Raw genomic sequence first — 26,022 nt, forward strand, 5'->3', positions numbered from 1 at the left:
AATGTCTCACTTTGTGAATAAATTTAAAACTGAGTAAAGATTGAATCCTAACATAAAAGCAAAATACTGCGGATGCTGGAAATCTGAAATAAAAACAGAAAATGCTGGGAAAAACTCAGCAGGTCTAGCAGCATCTGTGAAGAGAGTAACAGAGTTAACGTTTTGACTCTGAAGAAAAGCCATACGGACGCGAAACGTTAACCGCGTTTCTCTCTCCACAGATGTTGTCAGACCAGCTGAGGTTTTCCAGCATTTTCTGTTTTTATTAAAGATTGACTTCTGTTCTCCTCCTTCACCAGCTGCCTGCAAGACGTTTACCACCCATGACTTCCTGGTTGCCTGACTTCTGGATGACCTTTGAGAGTGCTGCAATAGGCACTCGACTGGGAAATGGCTCTTGGCTCAATAAGGTTTATGGACAGCAAGGACAAAACAGGCAAATATAAGTTTAAAAAAGTCACAAAAGGAAAAAAGGAGGACACAATAAATGAAATGTATCTTTCAGTCAACTGCTGTCAAATTCTTTTTAAGAGTCTCTGAAAGTGCCGTTGTCTGTTGGTTAGTCCATTGATTTACACTTAACTGAAAATAGCCAGTGAGTGTGACAGATGATTTTGATGAGTTGTCACTTGGCTAAAAGCAATAATAAGGAATTAGACTCAAAGTTGGTTAAACAAGGGAGAAACGAAAGGAGAGGTTGGAACAGGAGTAACCACAGAAGTTACACTAAGGGTTTACACTGTAATGGTCAGAATGTATTTGAACTGCCTTGCTCACTTCTTGTAATTCTGCCATGTTTGAAACTGTGCCGAAGAATTTGTGAGACAGCAGCCACCTGCACTTGTGAAAATCAGTGATGCGGCGGGCCAACCAAAAGCCCATTGACTTTCGGCAGGACTGGAAGATCCTGGCAGTCTGGGCGGGGCTGGAAAGTCACGGCCATGGTGAATTCCCCCAGTTAGACTGTGAAAGTGGGAACGTCTATCCTGGCTGGATCTTTTCCCCAAGCAGCACCTCTGTTCAGAAATTAAGTGAAAATTTGTTTGATGGCTAGGACTGTACTTTGAAGTGTTAATACAAGTGGATCAGTAGACTCTGTAATATAGAAATTAAATTATTCCGATAGCTGAGCTTTTACACCGTGATCTTTTCAGAAGGATTTTACTAGTAAGGCACCAAAGCCCACATAAGGTGTGAGACCTGACTTAAAATGCTTGGACGTAAACTAAAAGGTTTCCCATGGCACTAAATTACAATTCAAGTTATTCATCTTTACTTCTGTTTGGAGGTCTGAATCCCCCAATTTGCAAATGCTTGCAATTCATATACCTCTTAAAGATCCAACAAAAAAGCTAGTTAACCCATGAGTTTTCCTGCTTATTAAGTTGTGGAAGAATTATGTTCTAATAATATTTATTTTAACTCCTTGAGGACTTTATTGTTTTAAGTGTTACACTTCAGTAAAACATTGTTAATGTGTATTATTCAACCTGTAAATAAACCTGACAAATGGTGTTAACCTGTAACATTCACCCAACAATATGGCGACTTTCAAAGAAGGAAGGCTGAGGCTGATTAACCACTTAAAGGTAATGGTTAATCATCCTGGGCTTGCTTTCTCAATCACATTACATGTATGGGTACAACATTTGTTTTATGGCAGTCTCAGTCTTATTATGAAAGCTGTGTTTTGGCTGCAGATGTAAGGGAAAAGTATAGGGAGAATGCCTGCACCAACATATTAATTCAAATGCAAAAAGCTCTAGTGGTTGCATTCTGTGCCCCCTCTCGGTGCCTCATGTGCACAGGTGATGTTATATAGTATCATAGTATTTACAGAACAGAAATAGGCCATTAATTATGCTCCACCCTTCTTCATCGAACCATTAACATATCCTTCTATTCCTTTCTCCATCACGTGTTTATCTAGCTTCCCCTTAAATGCATTTATGGTACTGCCTCTATAGCTCAATTGGCACATTGTCCATGTCCCATTCAACAGGAAGACTTTTTTTTTCAATTTTAGTCTTTCAGTTTTGGCCTAAACTCTGTGCTAGATTTCCCGACATGAAGCTCCATATGGAAGCATACATATTGGAAATCAAAGCACAGAGGCCATTCGGCCCAGAGGCATTTTCTATCCATAAGTAATACAACAGGCACAGAATTTCCAGTGTACACACAATATGTTAATACACGATACACATTATAATTCTGGAATTCTGGAAAGTAAGGTATGATTGTAGAATGGGCCATTTTTCCTTAAGAAGGCAAAACATGTGTCGCAATTTTGTATCATTCACTCAGGAAAATAAGTGATAAACATTTCAGGTATACTTCAGCGATCAGGTAAGGATCATGACGGAATCCCTGTAAAAAATCTATTTCCTTGTACGTATTAGATAAAAACTACTCCCTACTTACATTTCCTATTTAGAAATCATTTATATACAGAGTAGTCTTTGAAAGCATGTTTTGGTTTTATGTACCCTATTTAAGCAATTCTTCCATGTTATGTATATATTAATTGGTAAAATGCTAATTTCTCTGTTTCATTCAGGAACGTTTCTGCCCTTTAATTCTTGAATGTTGTTTCATGTTGTATTTTGTGAAAATGATACAACTCACAATGTATTAAAATGTAAAAATGATTATATGTTAAAACTATGGATGTTCGAACCAGGGAGATTTGATAACTGAATAGGGTGAAAATAAAATCAATTGTCACCTTTCGGATGAGATGTTAAACTGAGGCCCTGTCTGCCTGCTCAGGTGGGTGTAAAAGATCCCGTGGCACCGTTTTGAAGAGGAGCAGGGGTGTTCTCTCTGGTGTCCTGGCCAATATTTATGAACATCACAAAGACAGACGATCCAGTCACTATCACATTGCTGTTTCTGGGAGCTTGCTGTGCGCAAATTGACTGCGATGTTTCCTACATTGCAAAAGTGATGATGCTTCAAAAAGCACTTCATTAGCTGTGAAGCGCTTTGAGACATACGGCGGTCATGAAGTAGGCTGTGTAAATTCAAGCCTTTCTTTCTTTTAAAAGCAAAATACTGCGGATGCTGGAAACCTGAGACAGAAACAAAAACTGCTGGAAAAACTCAGCAGGTCTGACAGCGTCTGTGGAGAGAAAGGCAGAGTTAACGTTTTGAATCCGTATAACTCTTATGCTGTCGGACCTGCTAAGTTTTTCCAGCAATTTTTGTTTTTGTTCCTTTCTTTCTTTTAGCTTTTCTTTCTAACTTTCCCCTTGCATCTACAGCCAAAACACAGCTTTCATAATAAGACTGGGACTGCCATAAAACAAATGTTGTACCCATACATGTAATGTGATTGAGAAAGCAAGTCCAGGCTAATGGTAAGCGATGCGATTTAGAATTGGTTTTGGAGAGCACATGTATGTGGAACAATACTTGGATTCTGGAGGCTCACTTGTGTGTGCCATGTTATAAATATAGCAGATACTTGAGTTTCCATTTTACAAACTTTGCAGAGCAGCAGTTAATTAAATTGAGGCAGAAATGAACATTAAGTGACTATACAAACAGAACAGAGTATAATGCTCTAATGTGCACAGCTTGTACTCTGACAAGATGGTAAAGCTTACCTAACCAAACTGTGAGATGCGTCAGGATCTTGTGCTGTTATGGTACCTATGATAGTCCCCACATCAATGTCTTCATACACGTCTAACATGTAAAAGGGTCTACTGAACACTGGGGGCTCATCCACATCCTGAACTGCAATCCTCACAGTGGCTGTGTCTTTGTACGGACCCAGGTAAAGGAATCGAGGGTCAAGGCGACTGTTCAGTGCCTCTACCTTTAAGATATAGTTTTTCTTGCTCTCATAGTCCAACATCTGAGGTAGAAGAACAAAGCGTTAGTTAATCTGATTGCATAAAACGAAAAGGAGAAATTCCAGAAGAAAGTAAGCTATTGACTATGCCTGCACCTTTTTCACAAGAACGACACCTTCTTGTGTAGCCTCGTCTGTAGTGATGTCAAACATATTCATCCCATCACCGTCGATGATGCGATAAGTTATTTCTGCATTTTCTCCGATATCTGCATCATAAGCTTTAATTCTGCCAACAACAGAACCTTCTTGGGAAGACTCCTTGACACTCATTTGGTATGCACCTGCAAGGATAAGAAATTCTCTCAGCTATGGTTACATGGTTAAACATTACTTTGAGCTACACTCCAATAAAACTCAACCAGCACTGTATGAGCTGACGCTTCACAATGAATGGATGGCCTACTTTGAAAGGTACATTCAATCAAATGTAAAGGTGGCTTGAGAACAGGATGTGTTGTGGTATTTCACACAAACTGGTCCTCTTCACTGAGAATCTCAAAAGCTCTTCAGTTTCAATTAACACAAAGAGAGGCCCAGCCAGAAATATTAACCAAGTGTCAAGAAAGCCTAACATATTCCCAGGGGCAAAGGTTTACCTTTTCCCTAGCACTATAGGCATTGCAAGAAGCTGGATGAGTCTGGTTAACACCAGGTTTGCAAACACGAGTCCAATTTGGTATGAAGGGATCAAACGCCTACGAGACTGTATCGAGATCGCACCCGTTGGGATTTCACAGCAATCTAACAGCTTTATGGTCAGTCTTATCAATACAGTTATGCTTCTAGAATTATTTTTAACCAAATTCAGTTCCCCAAAATCTCAAACGCCTGCTTGGTATGAAAGTGGACCAGAGTACTATGGTGCCAACACTTGAGGAAATAGCAAAATAATGTTGAATAGATCCACGAATATTGTCTTCTTAAAGAGAAAAAAAAATGGAGATATATTTGCTGAGATCATTGTACATTTTGATTCTGAGGTCCGTTTCTATTGCTGGGTGGGAAGCAGCACAGTGAGCCCTTTGTCTGCTTGGGAGCAGCTGGACAGCTTGGATGGTGTTAATGTGTGGGCAACATTTTACATGTGACCTTCGGCTGACTAGCACTGTCCAGCTTGAAGTGCTGTCCAGCTTGAAGGCTATCACTGTGGACCCGGAGAAACATTCCTGGCAAAGGCTGAACCTATTGGAGTCTGGTAGAGGGAGGTCCAAGGTAGGGGGAACCTTAGACTTTCTTGAGGGGTTCCTGAAGCAAGAATCCTGCTCCTCCTGGCCCACACAGAAAAAGAAACATTTTTTTTAGGGAGATAATCTTGTTGGGCTTCTTCTTGCCCTGGCTGCATCTCTTGGCAGATCCAGTCAGGTGACAAAACCACCACAACTGCATTATAATGACATTGGCTTTGGGAAGGTGTCCAAATTAGTGCAGCTAAGTGCTCCGGCTCCATTTTAAATGTTCCTCTGGCCAATTGCCACTAGGTCAGAGTTGGGGACGGGGAGCAGGGAGTTAACATTCCTCTTGGTGTTTTTGTAGCTGGGGCATGTAGCTTAAGCTTTCACCAAGGATCACAGATTATCTAAAAAAAAAGGGGGTTGAGGAACCACAAGCAGTTTTACTGAGATGCAAGAGTTCAAATCCCATACACGATTAAAATATATAGGCAGAATTTTTTGCTCGGTGTGCGGGTGCGCGCCTGGCACGCCCGAGTGTAAAATTGCGCGCAGCAACGTTGGGCGAGTGTCCCGACATCATCGTGCACTCGTGCGATACTTCAGTCGGCAGGCGGGCGGGTGCGGAAGTTGGCAATTAAAAGGCCTCTTAAGGCCATTAATGTATTAATTAAGAGCGATTTTTCACTGTCCGTCCAACGTTACGGTTGGCGGGTGGGTGAATCGACCAGGTGGCCTTTGGATTTTTGAGGAAACCTCATCCACGGGCGGGATGAGGTTTCCAAGGTTAATTAAAAACAAAATAAAAATGTTTTGGCAGAATTTTTACTATCTATATGTTCGGGTGAGTGAGTCCTACATGGGGGACAATTTTTCCAGAATTTCATAATCTTTACTTTTGTTTTTAAAATTCTTCAGCTCCCTGAGTCAGCTCTCTGCCTTCAGGGAGCTTTCATTGCGCGCTCCCCCTGCACCCACCCTGACATCAGCGCTCGGGCTCTTGCCATCCCCACCAAAGCAGCGCTGAGCTTTTCAGTGTACCTTTCACGCTGGCTCGCCGTTAATTGGGCCAGCCAGCATGAAATTGCAGCTGGGGACCGATCGCAGGCGATGGACCGTTTCCTGGCAGCTTCCGGGCCCACCCACTGCCCCTGGCCGATGACCCGAAAATCCTGCCCATGGGCAAAGTAGTTGAGGAGTTGAGGGGAAATTCTTTTGCCCAGAGGGTGGTGGGAGTCTGGAACTCACTGCCTGAAAGGGTGGTTGAGTCAGAAACACTCGTAACATTTAAGAAGTATTTAGATATTCACTTGCGTTGCCTATGGGCTATGGGCCAAGTGCTGGAAAATGGGATTAGTGTAGTCAGATCTTTGCTGACTGATGCAGACACGATGGGCCAATCTATATAATACAGAGATAAAAACAAAAAACTGCGGATGCTGGAAATCCAAAACAAAAACAGAAACAGAAATACCTGGAAAAACTCAGCAGGTCTGGCAGCATCGGCGGAGAAGAGCACAGTTGATGTTTCGAGTCCTCTGAACTCTTGAAATGTCAATTGTGCTCTTCTCCGCCGATGCTGCAAGACCTGCTGAGTTTTTCCAGGTATTTCTGTTTCTGTTTTTGTTTTGGGCCAATCTATATCTGTTCTGTAGACACCTATGAGTCTATAAGTCTATAGTAGACATAGGACCCATGACAGGTGAGAATGTTTAACCGTCCCAAATCAGATGGACTGGACAGCCTTGTCCCTGCTTCCTGCCATAACCATTTCTTCTACCCCTTTAGGTTGATCAGGGTGTGGAACAGAAGCTAACATGGATTCATCCTACAGAGACACCTCCCCTCTTCAGTGCTTCTTCCTCCTCAGCTGCTCTATTTATCTACTTTAATTTTGGGGGCTGGTGAGTATCTCATGTCAATCATGCGTTCAATTGCATCTTCCCATTCAACTTACCTGGGAATACGTGTCCAAGGCAAAACCTCACGGTTCTAGGCCTCACCCTCCTGAGTTCATCTTTGCTTATCTCTTATAGGACATCATAATACCTTTCTCTAGCCAATTTGTTTTAAATATGCAGATGTGACTCCTTCTCTCAACTACTTATCCTGTTATCATCGTTGTGGGTCTGAGATGAGGTTGTTTATGGTCTGGATTTACAGAGACGGCTGGAGGCAAGGCTGTTGGTAAACTTTACCTTTTATCGAACACTTTATTTATACTAACCATGTACAGTGCAGGCTTAGCACGAGGCTCTACATAGAACGATCAGCGTACTCTGTTGTCATGTGATCTTAAGTCACTAATGATGTGGACTATATATTTACACATTTAACATTAACCCTTTATACTACATCTATCCCCCCACCAAGTCTCTGACTTGATTAAATACATTATTTACATTATCATACATTTCCCCCTGAAGTCTCATTTCTGGTTCACAGGTATAAGCGTTGTGGTGGTTTCACCAATCTCCCTGACCTTGTTCTCAGCTCTCTCAGAAATTATATAGGATTCCACTTCTCCATGTTCTCTCTCGAACTCTGTAGAGTAGTATGAGAATCATCAGAGACTACTGTCCCTCTGTTCAGGTTATCTTCCTGATTGTCCAGGTTGTTGGTCCATTCCATTGATGGTCTTCTGTTTCTTCTCATTATTCCACTTTCAGTCTCTACAAGGTAAAATCGTGGACTTCGTGTTTTCTCCAAGACTTGGCCTTCGTGATTCTGGTCATGAATCCAGACTGATTCAACTGGCTGGAGTTCTGGTAAATCATACACTCTATGGCGTTGATTATAGTCTCTGGTTTGATTTGCATAACAGTCATCCTCCTTCTCTCTTACCCTCCCTATATCTGTTGCTTTGGGACATTGGGCATAAATATGTGTGTGGAAAACAGGAAGTTGAGTTCATAGTCGTTACTTTTGCTGCCTCTTGCTGGGCTCTTGTTGTTTCTTCTGTCGTGTTTTCTGTTGTCACCATCTGTTATCATCATTGTGGGTCTTAGATGAGGTTGTTTATGGTCTGGATTTACAGATATTGCTGGAAGCGAGGCTGTTGGTAAACTTTACCTTTTACTGAATCTTGTACTAACTATGTACTGTACAGGCTTAGCACGAGGCTCTACCTAGAACTATCTCTCAGCATGCTCTGTTGTCATGTGATCTTATGTCACTAATGATGTAGACTATCTATTTATATATTTAATATTAACCTTTTATACTACAGTTATCAGACCTAGCTTTGCTTACAAAAGGTCTATTCCCAGACTACATCCTTGGTAGGATAATGGCCTGATGAAAAGTCCTTATCTGTATCAGCAGGAACAATTTGCTGAGACTTTTAGCCAGAGAGCTGTTTTGACAGTATTCAATAAATTTCCTATCATCTAATTAGGATATCATACAGCCATTTCTTACAGTTGGACTTGTCATTTCCCCCCCTGCCCTGATAACACTAGAGCTCGAAATCAATTAAATTATCTTGACCCTTCAGAATACTTTCCAGATTATAAAACACCCATGCTTACAAATTCTTTCAATAATCTAAAATATTGGGTCAATATGCACACCAAATGTACAATTTTCTCCAACATGAATGTCGGACATGATTTATGTGGGTAATTAATTAACTATGGATTTAATATTTTGAGCACTCTTTGTTTTAATCCGATTTATGTAAGTCTCACAAAAGGAAGTATTTCCACATTGGAAAGGAACATTATTTGAGCAGTAGCAGTTCCAACTGTATGGGCAGCTGGCTCATTTGGACTAAAATGTAATGGTGATTAAATGAGTTTATGCGTTTATTCATAAATGCTATATGCTTGTAAATTATAGTTTTAAATTTTGCAAGAAAGCATTAAATATAACTCACTTTGAGGAAATCTGGGAGGATTGTCATTGACATCAGTGAGGGTGATGTTTACAGACGTTGTGCCTGATAATCCTCCCATCTGCCCACCCATGTCCTTAGCCTGGATGATCACTTGATACTGCTCCTTTGCTTCTCTGTCCATGTTTGGTAAAGCTGTTCGAATAATACCTAGAATAACACACAAAAAAACAAATCAATCGGAGTTGCAAAGTATTAATAAAGCAGCAGACAAGAACATTTTTCATATTCTGGGGAGATTTTGCTCTTGTTCAGTCACTGGGGTCTGAGACAGCTTCTTATTTTGCCCAGGAAATTACAAACAACACTGTAATAATTACTTACCCATGGTGTGATACAATCAAGTAACATATTAGCTTAACCAGCAAAAATGAGTTCCCAGAATTGGTACAATTGGTAACTTTGCTGATTAGTGTGAAACTGTGCAGATTATTAGCACAGAGTTTTAGTTTTGATTTCTGATCTCTGTTTCCCAAGTTGCTCTCATCCGAGCTGCCAGTTAAGATTGATGTCAACGTTATTGGGCTAGGAGGGGGAATAAAATCAGCTGGATTTACTATTCCTGATAGCCATCCACAGTGGATGCTGATAAAAGCAAACGTGGTTACCCAGGAAGAGCGGAATCAGGATCGAATGCGACGCTGCATTGGTCAATGACGCTGACACACGGACAGGGCATCGTAAAGATTTCATGCAGTAGGTGCCATAGAAAATCTGTAATTGCTTTGTCTGTGATTTTCCATTCGTCAAGGGGCTAGAAAAATATTGCTTGATGTATTCGAGAGCGGTAACTTCGCATTGTATGATCAATAAAGCTGAAAATGGGTTTACCACAGAAAACAAGCATTTTGTAATTAGTACCATGTCCATCACTTATGAATAGCCTGATTTTACATAACTGAAAATCGCTTTAAAAATTATCCAGAACCATTTATCAGTTACATCGGTGTAAACCAGTCAGTTTCATATCTTTAAATGCTTTTAAATTATGCCAATAAGTTAGTGTCGCAGCAACAAAAAAAAAAAGTGGCTTAATTTGAAGAGCCTCGTCCAATGCCCCCAGATTGGCTCGATTAATGGAAATGCACCATGATGATTAATTCAATCTGGGGCTGTGGCCAGTTTTGCAAGCTGGGCATCTTCTAGCGCAATGCCTTTCAAATGAACGTTAAAAGATCACAGGAACTCAGTTTGCACTGGGGCAGGATTTGCACTTGAAATTCCGTGATCATTTGCAGCTTGGTCAATCTTGGGCGAGAAAGTCAGCACAGCCTCGTGAAAACTCCAGGCCAACAGCCATAATTTCCCAACTAGCCTCTGGCTGCGTAGAGGCCATCTGCTAGTGACACACAGGGACTTGGAATTCGCAGCCCTCGGTGTCTGCTGTCGCATGAAGAAAGGAAGCCCTGGTGAAGCGTCAGAGAACAGTAACGTCTGTGCAAAAACACTCCAAATGTGAGTCAACACCTTCAGGAGACGAGGGAAGAAAACTGGAGAGACAACTTTCCTTTATCCCCTACTCCCCCACAGAATAAATGTAAAGTGTTCTGGTTATGGGAACAGTTAAATTCAATCCACAAAAGTTTCTTTCTTTGTGCAACATAGTGCATGAAAATAGCAATTTGTTCGATGAATTTGCTTGGCGGAACACCTTGCTTATAACTTGCACAAGACCCAGCTTTTTATTAATCTGTTCTTCCACAGTTTCTTCATGTTATTTCTCAACAAAGAGTTGAGGGACGATGCTGACCATTGTGGCAGGGTATAAGTGTAATCACCAGACAATTACGGGAAAGGCATTTCATCCCATTGCAATTCACCCATCCAAAGACAACGACAAATTGACATCTGCCATTTTTTCTTTTAAATGGTTCCAGAACTTTAGTCTGTCTGGAAGTTTATTTGACACATTGCTCCTTCTTTGGGCCAGAACCTGATTTTGCGTGGTAGTGTAAAAGTGATAACAGCAAGTTGGCTGCCCATCAACATCCTTCCCGGTTTTTAATTTCATTGACTATACATTTCCCAATTGATTTTCCTTCATTGAATCATTGAATTTAACCCTTTTAAAACTATGCACTTGGCTCCTGGTCTTAGATATTTCTAACTCTCAGATTAATTCTATGGTTGCTATCCTCCAGAGAGCTGTGACTCTCATTTTAGAAACATTGAAAATTTAAAGAACAGGGGGACATTCAATCCACTGTATTTGTGCTGGCCAAACAAGAGCTATCCATCCACTTTCTGGATCTTGGTCAATAGCTCTTTTTTTATTCATTCATGGGATGTCGGTGTCACTGGCTAGGCCAGCACTTATTGCCCTTGAGAAACTGAGTGGCTTGCTAGGCCATTTCAGAGGTCAATTAAAGAGTCAACCATATGGCTGTGAGTTTGGAGTCACATGTCAGCCAGATCAGGTAAGGAGGGCAGATTTCCTTCCCTAAAGGTGAACCAGATGGATTTTTACAACAATCGACAATGGTTTCATGGTCATCATTGGACTTTTAATTCCAGATTTTTATTCGATTAAAATTCTACCATCTGGCATAGTGGAATTCGAACCCAGCTCCCCAGAGCATTACCCTGGGTCTCTGGGTCACTAGTCCAGTGACAATGTGACTACTCCACCATCTCCCCGACTTCTGATGTTTCAAGCGCATATCCAAGTATTTTAAAATCCAGTGAGGGTTCTTGCATCTACTACCCTTTCAGGCAGTGAATTTCAGACAGTTGCCACATTCTGGGTGAGAACATTTTTCCTCAATTCCCTTCTAATCCTTCCATCAACTACATTAAATCATTGCCCCCTGGTTATCGACTTCTCTGCAATTGGAAATAGGTCCTTCCTCTTCATTCTTCTCTGGATCTTCAATGACTAATTGATCAAAATAAGCATCATCTCTTGTGACTTCCTCCACCACACTGGGTCAAGAAGCAATCATGCACCATTACTGCCATCTCCAGCTCCAAACCATTTGGGGTTTCTCACTTTACATAAGGTTGACTGAAGTCTCCAATTTGAATAACTTTCCAGTTCTCACATACCCTTCTAATCCATACATAGAGGAAACTGACTTCGTTCTTACACTGACCAGATAGTCAATAATATATCCCTTGGGTTAGCTTGGATTTATTTATGCATTAGAGAGGTCTAGCCAACATAGTTCATTTAAAACCCATCACATTTCTACTTCTCTATAGCTCTGAAAAAGAGTCACATGGACTCGAAACGTTAACTCTGTTTCTCTCTGCACGGATGCTGGCAGACCTGCTGAGTACAGGTTGCAGATTTGGAAAATGCTGTCGCATGAGACAGTTTTATGGAGAGCGCCATCGGGTGAGTTTGAAACCAACATTGAGTCCAATTCCCTCAGATTCCTGATTGACGGGATGGAGTTAAAATTTCTCCCATTGGGCAGAGTATAAAATAAGGTGGTTCCACCTAATCCTGGAGTTCCCCACCCAGAGGGTTTGGTTAAAATTGCCCCCAAGATATCAGAATTAGTAGCTGCACTGACAGTGGGGAACTGCACCATGATAGCAAAGTCATAAAGATAGCTAAAACCAGAGTATGTGTATTTCCAGCATTTTATATTTTGTCATAGCTGTTTTATCAAGTTTTCTTTTTCCACAGTCAATTACTGGTGAGGGTGTAGGGGGCTGGTAGACAAGAGTGCGGAGGAAAGCCTGTCTCCTTGATTGATTTCCCTCTAATGTACCAGTCAATTTCAGTCTACCTCCTGGAGGAAATTCCAGCTCATAATGCTGGATTGTTTAGTTTTGTGACAAAGTTTTGAAGTGAAATGATGTTACAATATAAGAATATGTTGACACTGCAGGCGAGGATTTTCTAGGACATTCTATAGCATCTGAACAAACACATTCTCCCTCGTTTGTTCCAATGGCAGAAAGATCTGCTCAGCCAGGAGACGCTCAAATTAACCAGAGAACTAACAACGTGTCATAAGAATAGGTATTATTTCTGAAAAGAGAGACATGTTGCCCACGCTTTTCGTCTTGTACTTATCAGGACAAATGCAAGAATGCCAAATTTCAAACGATCACAATAATTTATATTACAGGAGAAAAAGGGTGCTGGTTGGTTGGCAAATTGACTCTGATTGGCCAGGCATTGCCATGGAGAAAGCAACAGGGAACTGTAGGCTCTCCAAGCTTCTGGATAATTCAAAAAAGGTGCAAGGCTTGAATGTATTCCTTTTCTTTGCAGAGAACAGTGTTATGATCCCAGCTGATGTTACTACTGGGCAAGGCAGATCCCAGGGTGGACCCTGGCTTGATAGATCCTAACCTTTATTTTTTGTTTAGAAACGTGGAGGGCGGCTACTGAACAGAGTCACAAGAGTCAGCTCATGAACTTTTAACAAAAGAATAAGACATTTATTAAACAAGATAAGATGAACTATATTACAATAGTCCTTTGCCCACAACTATACCTTGACAGATATATACAGGTTCGTAAAGATTATACAAGTTATAAAAGCTATCTTATACTCTCATGTTTACAGTAAGTATGCAGCCCATATAAATCGATAGGTGACCTATCACCACACTCTGAAACCAAGTGACAGATGCCACCCTAAACAAATGCTATGGATCTCTCATCAACTCTCCCCAGAAGCTTGTCACACTGTGAGCCAACCGGTCTCATTGAACTCCGTCTTTCCCATGAGGGTTTCTAATCTCCACTCTCGAAGAACCCGCTTTGGAATCTTCTCCCAAACAATGCTTTCTCTCAGACATCTTCCACAAGGGCCCACCTCCAGGGTTTCAATCTCTCCGTCTGATGTTCCTCTCCCCGATCGCCACGTGCATTCAAGTTTTGCCTCCCGCACACTCTCTCTCAGATGCTCAGCTATGCCAACAGAACACCACTGCTTCACATGCCCATTTTAAGGAGTCACCAACTTTTGACTGTCTCCTTGGGTCTTCTGGCTTCTTGCAAGCCTACTTTGTATTGATTCAGCTTCCTACTGCTTTCTGTCTTTAATTAGGAGCCTTTCTCCAAGCTCTTTGCTTTCACTTCCACTGAACCGGATCTGTTCCAGATTCCCTGTCCCTCATCCTTGACTTAGCTGTCGTCTTGGGACCTTTTCCTTTCCCCAGTCATTTGATTTGGGACTTTCTGCTTTTCTTTTGGGACTTGCTCCCTGCAGTTCCCTTCCTGCCTGCCCTGGCAGTTTCTGTGGAATGATCCTACCCAATGAATTCAAACTGCTTCTCTGTTTCTCTCAGTCTCTGTGGGCCCCCTGTTGCTATGCAACCGCACAGTGTTCCCTACTTTGTTTTAACTTCCCTAAACCACTTCAAGGACCATAAAACCTCATTAAAATGCAGGTATACAAACAAACCCACAGACTAGCAGGCAAAATTCTCCCAGAGAAAAATGCTAAATGAAACTAGACCTAGGTTTCACCCTTTTAACCCACAAATAAAACATATAAATTAAACTTAAAGCTAACCTTAAACTTAAAGCTATAGCCATCCCTAACACACACAATTATGCATATAAATTACTTAAAACTATCTCTAATTCCAACAGTGGGTCCCTGAGTATGAATGTATGTTGCTTCTAGCAAGCGTAAATGAGCCACAATACAACATTGTTAGTGTAACTATTGTAGGTTTGGTTATCCTGTTCCTGTTGTGATCATCAGAGCTGGACAACCCTTCCAAAGATGCGCCAATCACCAATGCTTGAGGAAAATTGCGTACGTGCCAGCCAATAGCAATCCATACTGACTGTCCACTTAGTTTGCACTTGTTTCATTTTCAGTGCAATCTGAGTGAAACTGTCCAAAGCAGCTCAAGGGATTAGGGAATTTTAAACAGAGGGTATGTCAAACGTAACTTGAGCTTCCACTCTTTAAGGAGGCTCTTCAAACGGACCTTGTTGTCTCAAGTGCACGGACACTAGGAGGCATGTTTGTAAAAATTTTACAGTTTAAAAAATATTCAATTTACTAATAAACTGATGAGCGTACATCAATGAAGCTAACACATTGTTCAGTGTAGATGTTTAAATCATTTTCGTACCGTCCTTTCCCCTTCCTACCTCTGCAATCTCCTACAGCCCTACCTCTCTGCAAGATCTCTGCCCTCCTCCAGTTCTTGCCTCTTCAGCATACGTGATTATAATCGCTCCACCATTGGCAGCCGTGCCTTCATCGGCCTAGCCCCTAAGCTCTGGACTTCCCTCCCAAAACCTCTTCACATCCCTACCTCTTACTCCTCCTTTAGGACCCTACTTAAAAACTACTGATTTGACCGAGATTTAGGTTATCTGCCTTAATATCTCTGACAGGTAGGGTGCCAAATTTTGATTGATGTTCCTGTGAAGAAGCGCCTTGGAACGTTTCAGTACAGCAAATCTGCTATAAAAATGTAAGTTGTTGCTGTACTAGCCAAGGAGTATTGGGGGTGTAATTGGTCCTGCGGGATAGTGCAAACAGCAGCAAATCAAAAGTCGGTTTCACACCCTGCCTGATTTCATTCTTCCATTGACTTCACTGGTCTGGATGCTACCCGGTGCCATCCATTTATATAACCCTGGAGGCTGGTACATGTTAACTCAGTCCACCGCACTCAGTGCACTGGACGCCTTGCACCTGATCCACTCCGATAGCATTTGCCTTATACGGAACAAATAGGAGGCTTCACCCCTTACAATGGCAACTCAGCAACTCCTGGAGCCCACAGCAGGACACCAGCAGAACTGCCGGGGGACTCTGGCCCTCTTCAGCTGAATTCCTTCAGCCCTCACTGCATGCAGACCACAGTGATAGTACAAACCTCTTATTTAAGGCAGCATTTCACCCTTTAAGAAACATCTCCGCTAGCATATGATGCCAGATGGAACAGGCACAAAATAAAGAAGGTTTTAATTTGCAAAGATAGTGGTCTTTTATTTTGCTTCTCCCTCCCAGTTGTACTCTCCCCAGCATGAAGACAGGCTATTAATTAAAGAAACGAATCCCCTGATTAGATTTTTAGGTTTGTATATTTTAAAAATAAACCAAAATTATCATCAGCTCTTGGAACATTTTTGGTCATTTTTTAATGTCGCTACCATGACCTACTTTCCAGCTTTCTGCCTGCATCAGCATGTCCAACATTGCAATTTGATTAAAATAAGCTGTCATTTTGATTTTGCTTTCAATTTTTTGATCGCATTACTCCCTCAGTACTTATCCTTTCATGTAATCTACATTAGCTGAAGGATTTGGCAGCTTTGATACGTGATATTTGGGGCTTTTCCATAGCTTCACTACCAGTGATGCCTTTTACTCAATCATCCAGAAGCGACTGCTGTACAGGGGAGGTGGGCCGATGGAGCAGTCAGGGAGGTGGGGACGCAGGGGGTCAGACGATTGTAAGCAGCGGCATGGGGGAGGGGAATTAGATATTCAATTTGTCCAGGTGATTGGACATCATTTGGGGAAAAAAAATGGTGGCTCCCTTTCTCTATAGCCTCCTCCAGCCCTACAATTCTCCAAGATCTGTGCACTCCTCCAATTCTGGCGTCTTGGTTATCCCCAATTTTAATTATTTTGCCTTTGGCAGCCATGCCTTCAGCTGCCAAGGCCATAAGCTGTGCAGTTCCCTCACCAAATCTCTCTGCCTCTAACTCCTCTTTGAGGATGCTTCTTTAAATCCTATCCCTTTGATGAAACATTTGGTCACCTGTCCTAATATCACCTTACGTGGGTCAGTATCAAACTTTGTTTGAGAAGACTCCTTCAAAGCAGCCTGGGAAGATTTGCTTAGTAAAGGGTGCTATATAACTGCAAGTTGTGATGCATGTGCTGATGATATGTGCTATATTGTGTGCCAGTGTAATTTAACATGATATGTGCTATATCATGTGCCAATGTCATTTGAAATAAAAAGCTGGAGAATGTGAAGTGGTTCAGGCTGTTTCTATAATTAAACAAGGGAGAGAACTAACATTTGATTACGCTACTTTCTGCTGCACTTCATAGAACTAAGTCCACCCAAGATTGTGCCTTCTGAAGTTTAGATTTGACCTCCCACCGAGCAAACAATATAAGTAAGGCCTTCGAGAACATTTTGAGTTTTTCAAGTATCAATAGACGAAATTAGGTTTTGATCAAATTGACACTTCGGGGCCTAAAGCACCCATTGGTAAATGTAGCACAAGCTGAAGTTGACCAGAGATAAGCTCAAATTGGGTTGACTGAATTGAACTTTTCCTCTCCAGGCCCTTTGGATTTCACGTTCAATTTCTAGAACTTTAGTTTTCTTTTCAGTCCCTATTTATCAATACAAGCTTAAAAAGTCACCAGCGCTCAAGTGGAGAAACACAATCTACAGCATCAAGTGTAAAACATTGCTAATCTCTTCATGACTAACACCTGATGAAGTGAGCAATGTCGGAGGCTACAAGACAGCTCATCTTGTTGCAACCCAAATGACCCCCGAGCAATCATATTACAGCTCTGTAAATGTACCATTTCTCTGTTGAGTTCAGACTAATCCAATGTATTTCGTGCATAAAATCCCATTAGCACTGGAATATTTGAAGCAGCTGAATTACTAAAAGATTAGACCAGTGAAGAGTGGTATTCCAGTTCTCATATTGCAGAGCTCTGCACAGTTATATTGTCAGACATGTAACATCCTGAATAATTGAAAGGTGATGCTGGTCAAAAACAGATCATCAATCCCTTGTGAGTTCTGACATTTCAAATATACAGGTCACACAGTGGAAAAGGTGACATTGGGAGGTGATATATCCATGGAGAAGGCAAGGCCCATTTGTACAGAAGCCATATGCCATTTACCTGGCTCATATATCTATCTGAAATATTGACAGATTCCTCCATCACCAAAATAACCTGCCCTGTTTTCAAATGCCAGCTTCTCCATCATCACCTCAGCTTGTCCCTTTCTTAACTATCAGATCTATTGGGCACATGGGAATGCTACGTGCAGATATGAATTCATACTGAGGCATACAAATTAGAAACATCTCCAAACCTATATGTTATGTCCATGCATTATTATTGTTAGGTCTACATTGGATTATAGCACAGAAACAGGCCATTCAGCCCAACCAGTCCATGCTTCTTTTTATTTGTTCATGGTATGTGGGCATTCAAAGGGCATTCAACTAGATTGCTGTGCATGTATAAGGACGGCAGATTTCCTTCCCAGAAGACATTCGTGAATCAGATGGGTTTTTATGACAATTGGCAATGGTTTTGTGGCCATGGTTAGACTCTGCATTCCAGATTTTTATTGGATTCAAATGTCACCATCTGCCATGGTGGGATTCAAACCCCGGGTCCCCAGAGCATTACCCTGGGTCTCTGGAAGGCAATATTACTATACACCACCCCCCCCTATGCATTAATGCTCCATTGAGCCTCCTCCCATCTTTCCTCACCTAAGTCTATCAGCATAACCAGCTATTCCCTTTTCCCTCACATTCTTGTCTAGCCTCCCCTTAGATGCTTCTGTACAAGTATTGCTGTTACTGCTCAGTGAAGAGAGGAGGAATTACAAACCATTAATGTTGTAAACATGCCACTATCCTTACATCATTACTGTAACACTTGCAGGCAAGACCAGAACTAGGGCCCATAAATAAGGGCAGTAACTAATAAATCCAATTAGGAATTCAGGAGAGACTTCTTTGTCCAGAGTGGTTAGAATGTGGTACTGGTTACAACAGGGAGTATTGGAGGCATATAACATAGCTGCATTTAAGGGGAAGCTAGATAAACACATGGGGAATAGAAGGATATGTTGGTGGGGTTAGACGAAGAAGGGTGGGAGGTCGCTTGTGTGGATTATAAACACTGGCATGGACCTGTTGCACTTGAACGGCCTGTTTCTGTGTTCTAAACACTCAGTAATAATTTGTAATCTAAGTAAAAAGAACACTTAGAAGATAATTCAAGAAACCTCAGATTGAAGAAGAAGTGTCTGACCTGTGTCCGATTCCACGGAGAAGTAAGGTTGCCCTTGTAAGATACTGTATGCCACCCTGGCACTGTATCCGTAAGTAGGATCATCAGCATCTGTAGCTATGACTTGAATTACTGATGTACCTGTAACACACCCAAGCAAACATAAGAAGTTCAGCAAGACTTTTTCTGAAAAATTTCACACATATCAATGCAAGCTCTTCTCAACCTTTCAAGTAGCTGTTTTTGTTTGTTGTTTTTGCTGATTATATTTTTCTTCCTCATGTACTAGAGAGTATCTTCTTTGTTCATTGAATCCTAATTACTTCAAGAAACGAGGGTCACTCCAGGTTAGCGCTACTTTTGAAGTAAGCTGCAAAGAGAAGGATTTTTTTTTTTCAAAATGAGCATTTCCTCTGTTGATATTTTCTCTTCCAGTGTTTTTGAGATTTTCCAATCACGGATCAGGGAGTTAATTATTTACACTTCGCTCATTGACTCAAGCTTAGAAAATTAATGGCCCAAAGCACAAGTCCCTTTACATGTGTGAGAGTGTCTCCTTAGACCAGAATACCCACATATGTAGCCATGCATACTTTGAGACTGTCGGGAAGCCAAATAAGCATTGCAACTTAGATTCTAACGAAAGACAAACATATTATAACTAGACATTTATATTTAGTCGCTTGGCAGCACAGAACTTGAGCATTGGTGAAAAAATGAGTTATGCTGTTGAAGATTTTCATCTTGCAGTCATCAAGACAGATGCAATAATACCAAATCTCAAAGGGAGCAACAATATATACTGCATGAGAAAATGGGTGCTGGTTGGCAACTCAATTCTGATTGATGAGGCATCGTGATGGAGAATGCACCAGGAAACATAAGCATGGGAAACAAGAGTTCCCTGGTGCATTCACCATGGCATTGCCTAGCCTAAGCAGCACCCTTTTCCCTTGCAGTATAGATTATTTTTCTCTTTGAAATTTGACATTCTTTTGTCTGTCCTGATGAGGGCAAGATGAAAAACTTTGACAGCATATCTCTTTTTTATTTAGCAATATTTATATTTCTTGATTTTAAAAAAAAATTACTATGCTAACCTAGCAATATAGAAAATTTATGGCACAGAAAGAGGCCATTTGGCCCATCCTGTCTGTGTCAGGCGAGTAAAAGTGATCCAGCCTAATCCCACTTTCCACCTCTTGGTTCATAGCCCTGGAGGTTATGGCACCTCAAGTAAATAAAGCATTTTTTTAAATGTGACAAGGGTTTCTGCCTCTACCTGCCTTCCTGGTAGAGAGTTCCAGAAATCCATGACCCTCTGTGTGAAATGATTTCTCTTCAATTCCCTTCTAATCTTTATGCCAATTATTTTAAATCCTTGCCCCCGATTAAGGGAAATAGGTCCTTCCTATCTACTCTATCTAGGCCCCTCATAATTTTGTCCACCTCATTTAAATCTCCCTTCAGCCTCCTCTGTTGCAATGAAAATAACCCCAGCCTATCCAATCTTTCCTTAAAGCTAAAGATGGCCATTCCTGGCACCACTTTTGTAAATCTCCTCTCTGCATCCTCTCCAGTGTGATGAATGCAAGTTGTTGCAATTTACTAATATAGCAAAAACAAGTCAACTAACACAATGAAAGTGCAGGGGTTCTCCATCTCATTCGCAGCAACTTGCTAGTAGAGTAGCTGACACTTCAGAAAATGGAGTCAATATTTTTGCTGAGGTGATTGCAGTTCTGCTGCAGAACCCTCACATGGAAATTCAGCCCCAGTGTCCATTTGTGTTAATAGCCTTTTGGTAAGGTAGGACTGTGAGTGCTCATTTCACATGAACCCATATTTTCATTAATATGTATGTATTGAAGATGTGTACAATGTTAGTAACTTTTAATTCATTGCAGTTATGCTGAGGGGAAGCTGACAAGAGGGAGGGTGTCTCTTGAACTGTTGGCTAATGCTTTTCTTCAGCTCCATCGCTTATATGCAACTGGATACTATTGACGTAACTGTATGTTTATATTAGATATTCTCCAATAGTCTGGTATCTCTAAGTCGCTCCCAACAGTCGACTATATATCTTCTAGGAAACCAATGCATGTTTTTACCTGCCTAATACCTAGATAAGTACAGCAAGATTTGTTAAACAGCAGGTCATTGTCACTACTCTGCCATACTGGATAAGGGAGAGGATTGGCGGAACATCTCCCTGTATAACTTTCTACCTCACCTGACCAGGGTTAGCTAGAGTCCCAGCAAAATCTAAAAGGAAACTTGGAATTAAAAGCCTGGGAAATCCAATGCACTTAGAACATTGTGACAGTCCTCAGCACTGTAAGGACAACAACAGGGTTCCCCCTGTCCTCACTTTCCACCCCCATCAGTCTCCACATTTAAAGTATCATTCACTGCATTTCCACCACTTCCAGCATGATGCCACCACTAAACATGTCTTTCCCTCCCCTCCCCTGTCAGCATTCCTAAGAGATTGTTCCCTCCATGACACCCTGGTCCATTCCTCTATCATCCTGAACGCCTCGTCCCCTTCCCATGGCACCTTCCCATGCAATTGTAGGAGGTGTATCACCTGCTCTTTCACCTCCTCTCTCCCCACTGTCTAAGGCCCCAAACACCCACTCCAGGTAAAGTAGCAATTTACTTGTACTTCTTTCAGTTTAGTCTACTGTATTCACCACTCGCAATGCAGTCTCCTCTAAGCAGGGGAGACCAAGCGCAGACTAAGTGACCGCTTTGTGGAACACCTTTGCTCAGTCCACAAGCATGACCCCGACCGTCTGGCTGCTTTTCATTTAAATTCTCCACCTTGCTCTTACGCTGACATTTCTATCCTTGGCCTGTTGCGATGCTCCAGTGAAGCCCAATCCAAGCTTGAGGAACAGCAACACATCTTCTAATTAGGCACTTTACATCCCTCTGGACTCAACATTGGCAGGGTGGGGGGGGGGTGGAATCGTTCCAGAATCACGGGATGTGGGCATCGCTGGCCGGGCTGGCATTTATTGCCCACTCCTAGTTGCCCCTTGAGAAGGCAGATCGCTTCTGCGCAGTTGTGAAACGCATCGGCGTGCAATCATCCTGATGTGCTCGGATGATCCAGTGTGGGGGAAGGGGATGATTCCAGCAAGCAGGGCTTATAATTAGATGCTAAAGTATTGAAATGAGGTTCCTGATGTGCAGCAGCAGAGAATGTGGCCTGATATTGACTGGCGGAGTGGACGGTTGCAAAATGGTTTCACGACAGCGTAAAACCGGTTTTTGGCTTCTCGTCATATCGTCTGCTCGCGCCCGCAATGATACCTGCCGCCAATGGGGAGCGGAAAATTCCAGGCAATGAGTTCAACAACTTCAGACCATGAAATCTGTCCACCGTGTTGATATTTTTTTTGCTAAGAGCCAGTCTGCATCTTGTTTTCATGTTTTTGCTTTCAGGGCTGTCCTTTATTCTGCTGTTTACACTCACTCTGGATAAATGCTTTGTTTTTTTACTACAGCCATTACCGCTCCCTTTGCCTTTTGTTCCTGACATCCTTGTCATTTAGTCTCCCCCCACTCTCTAACCCATTCCTGACCTTCCCTTTTGTTTTACCTGACCCTCCCCGCTTTTCAACAGCATGAAATCCATCATATTTCTACTGCCCTTCAGTTCTGAAGAAGGTTCAAATCAATCGTTGCTTGATAGTATAGAACTTGAAAAAAAGTTGCTGAAAAAAAGAGACATGCTGTCAAAACTTTTCATCTTGCACTCATCAGGACAGATGCAAGAATACCAAATCTCAGAGGGATCAATAATTTATACTGTATGGATTGCTGCAATCAATTCTGAGCAATCTTTCCATATACATGGTGAAGGACTCCATACAGGACTTATACATCAATGGCAATGCCATGTCCATTTGCTCGTTTGATATAGCTAGCATATTTACTAATGTACTGCTTTGCCTGAATTTGTACTCATTGAACTTGTGAACTCAGCAACTCACTCGGTTGTGTTCAGTTCTAATGACATCATGAATACCCAAATAGATGGTGTAGCCATGGGATCCCCTCTAAGCCTAGCTCTCATTAACATCTTCATTGGTTTCCATGAGAAACGTATTTTTCAATGGAATGTCCCCTAATCTCCTACCCCTTGCATATTTCTGATATGTAGATGCTATGTTTGGTATATTTGAATCTGCAGCTTCATGTAGGAATTTCTTTACACACCTTAATGGGTGCCGTCCTGTGCTCAAACTCATCTTTGAAATGGAGCAGTCAAATGAACTCCCTTTCCTCGACATGCTAGTTGAGAAATCTGCCAATGGGTGCTCTACTACTGTCTACTGCAAGCCTACCTTCACTGGTCAATATACATATTGGGATTCCTGTAGTACCACATACTATAGGATTTGTCTCATTGGAAACGTCTTAAATAGAGCATGAGGTAATTTCTCACCATGCAAGCTTGATGCTGAAATAGGGCACATCAAAGCTATCCTGTGGGGTAATGATCAGATCATTGCTCACTGTATATCGCACAAACTCACATCAGTTCTGAAAAGCACTCAGTCTACATCAGATTACCCTGAAGGTTAAGGTGTCTCAAAAATTTGAGCAACGGGTGGAGCTAGCTGTTTCACGCTGCTACTATGTCGTAGCAACACGAGTGATATTCACCACTAATAGGAGGCTGCCGTCAAGCCAAAAAGGAATTCTGCCTATCACACAAATAAGTAATGTGTTGTATGAATTTCAGTGCCAGCATGATACCAGGTATGTAGGCTGTACATCTCAGTGACTGGTGGATCATATAAAACAGCACATCCCTTTGACTGTTCACAACAGGTAAAGTGATGACCATTCTCAACCAACCCATGCTTGCAAAACTCAAAACATAGTGGCCAACATTCCATGTGATTCTGCAATTGGACAACACGTATTGAACAATCCCAACTGTCCCAAGAATTAACACTTACAACTAACTTAAGATTATCAATTGGGCTTGTAATGTGGCTAATTTACGCGTGCTAGAAGCTACATATATTCACACACAGGGCCCTACCCTTTGCAGACAGTGAGAGCATGTCCACACATTGCTTTTTCAACTAAACAAAAGCTTGGGGGAACAGCCATTCCTTGGTTCATCCCCCTTGGAAATGCCTTGACCAATCAGACTTGCCTGGTTTGAATTTAATCATAAGTTTGGCTGTTAACTGTTCCCTGGTGCATTCCCCATGGCAACGCCTCTATCAATCAGAATCTACTTGCCAACCAATCAACACCCTTTTCTCATGGAGTATAAATTGTTGTTCCCTTTGAAATTTGGTATTCTTGCGTCTGTCCTGATGAGTGCAAGACCAAAAAGCTTCAACAGCATGTCTCTCATTTCGGCAATACTGAAGATTCCTGTTGGACTCAAAATGTTAAATGTTTTTTCCCTCTCCACAGACCAGCTGAGTTTTTCCAGCACTTTTTGATTTTATTTCTTTAAGGGCAATCACTCTTTCATGGGCAAGTAGAATGTTGCTGCTTGTATTGAAACGATTGTTTTTGGGGATTCTGCTCACTGCCCATGTTGCCACGCAGTGTTTCCTGACTCTGAAACAGACATGCATCGACTGTGGGGTCAGATCCGTCATTTTTCGGTAACTAAATGAAGAGTCAGTCGTGTCACAATCTTAGAATTCTCACATGTATGGAAACTGACGTTGGTCTTTGGCAGTGGCACAAAGTGGGTGACAGTGAATCACCAACCAGTTTAATTTCCACTGACTCCACTGGGATAAGAAATCAGACATGGTGTTATTTTTGCGCTCAGATTCCACATGAGCTGACTAGATTCATGCACAGAAATCAAACAAGCAGAACACGCACCGAACAGCACAAGCTTAACTCTACCAATGGCAAAAAAACTGAGCGGGACTGATAAATCTGTAAAATGCTCTGCTAGCAGTCAGTGTGGAGGGCCTCTTCACCAAGCATCCATGGTATGCTCCAGTGCTCACTCTGAGTTCAATTTTACTCAGAATCACTCTGGTTCCCACGCTTTTCATGATTCAGGTCTCTCTCTACCTCTCCCTGCATCTCAGGCCAGAGCATTTGCATGTCCCATTAGCCTTTTGATCTGCCCGGAATGCATATTATCAGCTCTATGTTTTCTATAAATGGTCCCATTTTCAGTCTGAATGATCCACAGATGGTATTCGTCGCACTTGCAATGAAGTCTTCCTGGTTTAATTAATGCATTAATCCAGTTTGGAGACAGAAGACAAAAGCTATCTCCTGGAAGCCAGACATGCAATAACTGGGTGGCCATGTTAGATTTAGCCCAGCTTTACTGGTTAAATGTACACGGAGCTATATTGCTATAGCTGTATTGCTATAAAAACTAGTTCTGCCTCTGTTAAACGATGTACTGTGACAGTATGATGAATTTTTCACAAGACAACAGAAGATGAGTCAAACAAATGAATCAATTTGTCCTCCCCAAAAAAAATTGGAATTCTTTTCTCAACAAGTAAAATTTTTAGTATCCTACAAAACATTTTTAGCTCAGTAAAAGATAATAAAGCTTGTACATTACTTAATAATACTCTATATTGTGTGTTTAAACAGTTTCATTGATATTTTTGCAGAATAGGGAAGTTTTTAATTCATTCATGGATTGTGGACATTGCTATAGGCCAATATTTACTACACATCCCTTGAGAAGGTGGTGGTGAGCTGCCTTCTTGAACCACTGCAGTCCATGTGGTGTAGGTACACCCACAGTGCCGTTAAGAAGGAGGTTCCAGGATGTTGACCCAGCGACAGTGAAGGAACGGCCGATATATTTCCAAGTCAGGATAGTGTGTGACTTGGAGAGGAATTTGCAGGCGCTGATGCTCCCCTTGTCCCTCTAAATGTTAGAGGGCGCGGGTTTGGAAGGTGCTGTTGAAGGAGCCTTGCTGAGTTGCTGCAGTGCATCTTGTCCATGGTACACACTGCTGCCACTGTGTATTGGTGGTGGAGGGAGTGAATGTTGAAGGTGGTGGATGGGGCGCCAATCAAGCGGGCGGCTTTGTTCTGGATGGTGTCGAGCCTGTTGAGTGTTGTTGGAGCTGCATTCATCCAGGCAAGTGGAGAATATTCCATTGC

At 41.8% G+C, this 26,022-nt stretch overlaps 1 protein-coding gene across 1 annotated transcript in view; it reads right to left on the reverse strand.

The window, feature by feature from the left end:
• LOC144679215 (cadherin-6-like) overlaps window positions 1-26,022 on the reverse strand; it is a 163,449-nt gene that overhangs the window by 79,405 nt on the left and 58,022 nt on the right. Inside the window, exons 4-7 of the mRNA XM_078539653.1 lie at window positions 18,904-19,023; window positions 8,912-9,079; window positions 3,959-4,146; window positions 3,612-3,865 (exon numbers count right to left, since the gene is read on the reverse strand). Of these exons, the coding sequence (XP_078395779.1) occupies window positions 3,612-3,865; window positions 3,959-4,146; window positions 8,912-9,079; window positions 18,904-19,023 (730 nt within the window). The remainder of the gene's footprint in view (window positions 1-3,611; window positions 3,866-3,958; window positions 4,147-8,911; window positions 9,080-18,903; window positions 19,024-26,022) is intronic.

Source organism: Cetorhinus maximus, chromosome 3 (assembly GCF_964194155.1).
Source record: "Cetorhinus maximus chromosome 3, sCetMax3.hap1.1, whole genome shotgun sequence".
NCBI lineage: Eukaryota > Metazoa > Chordata > Chondrichthyes > Lamniformes > Cetorhinidae > Cetorhinus > Cetorhinus maximus.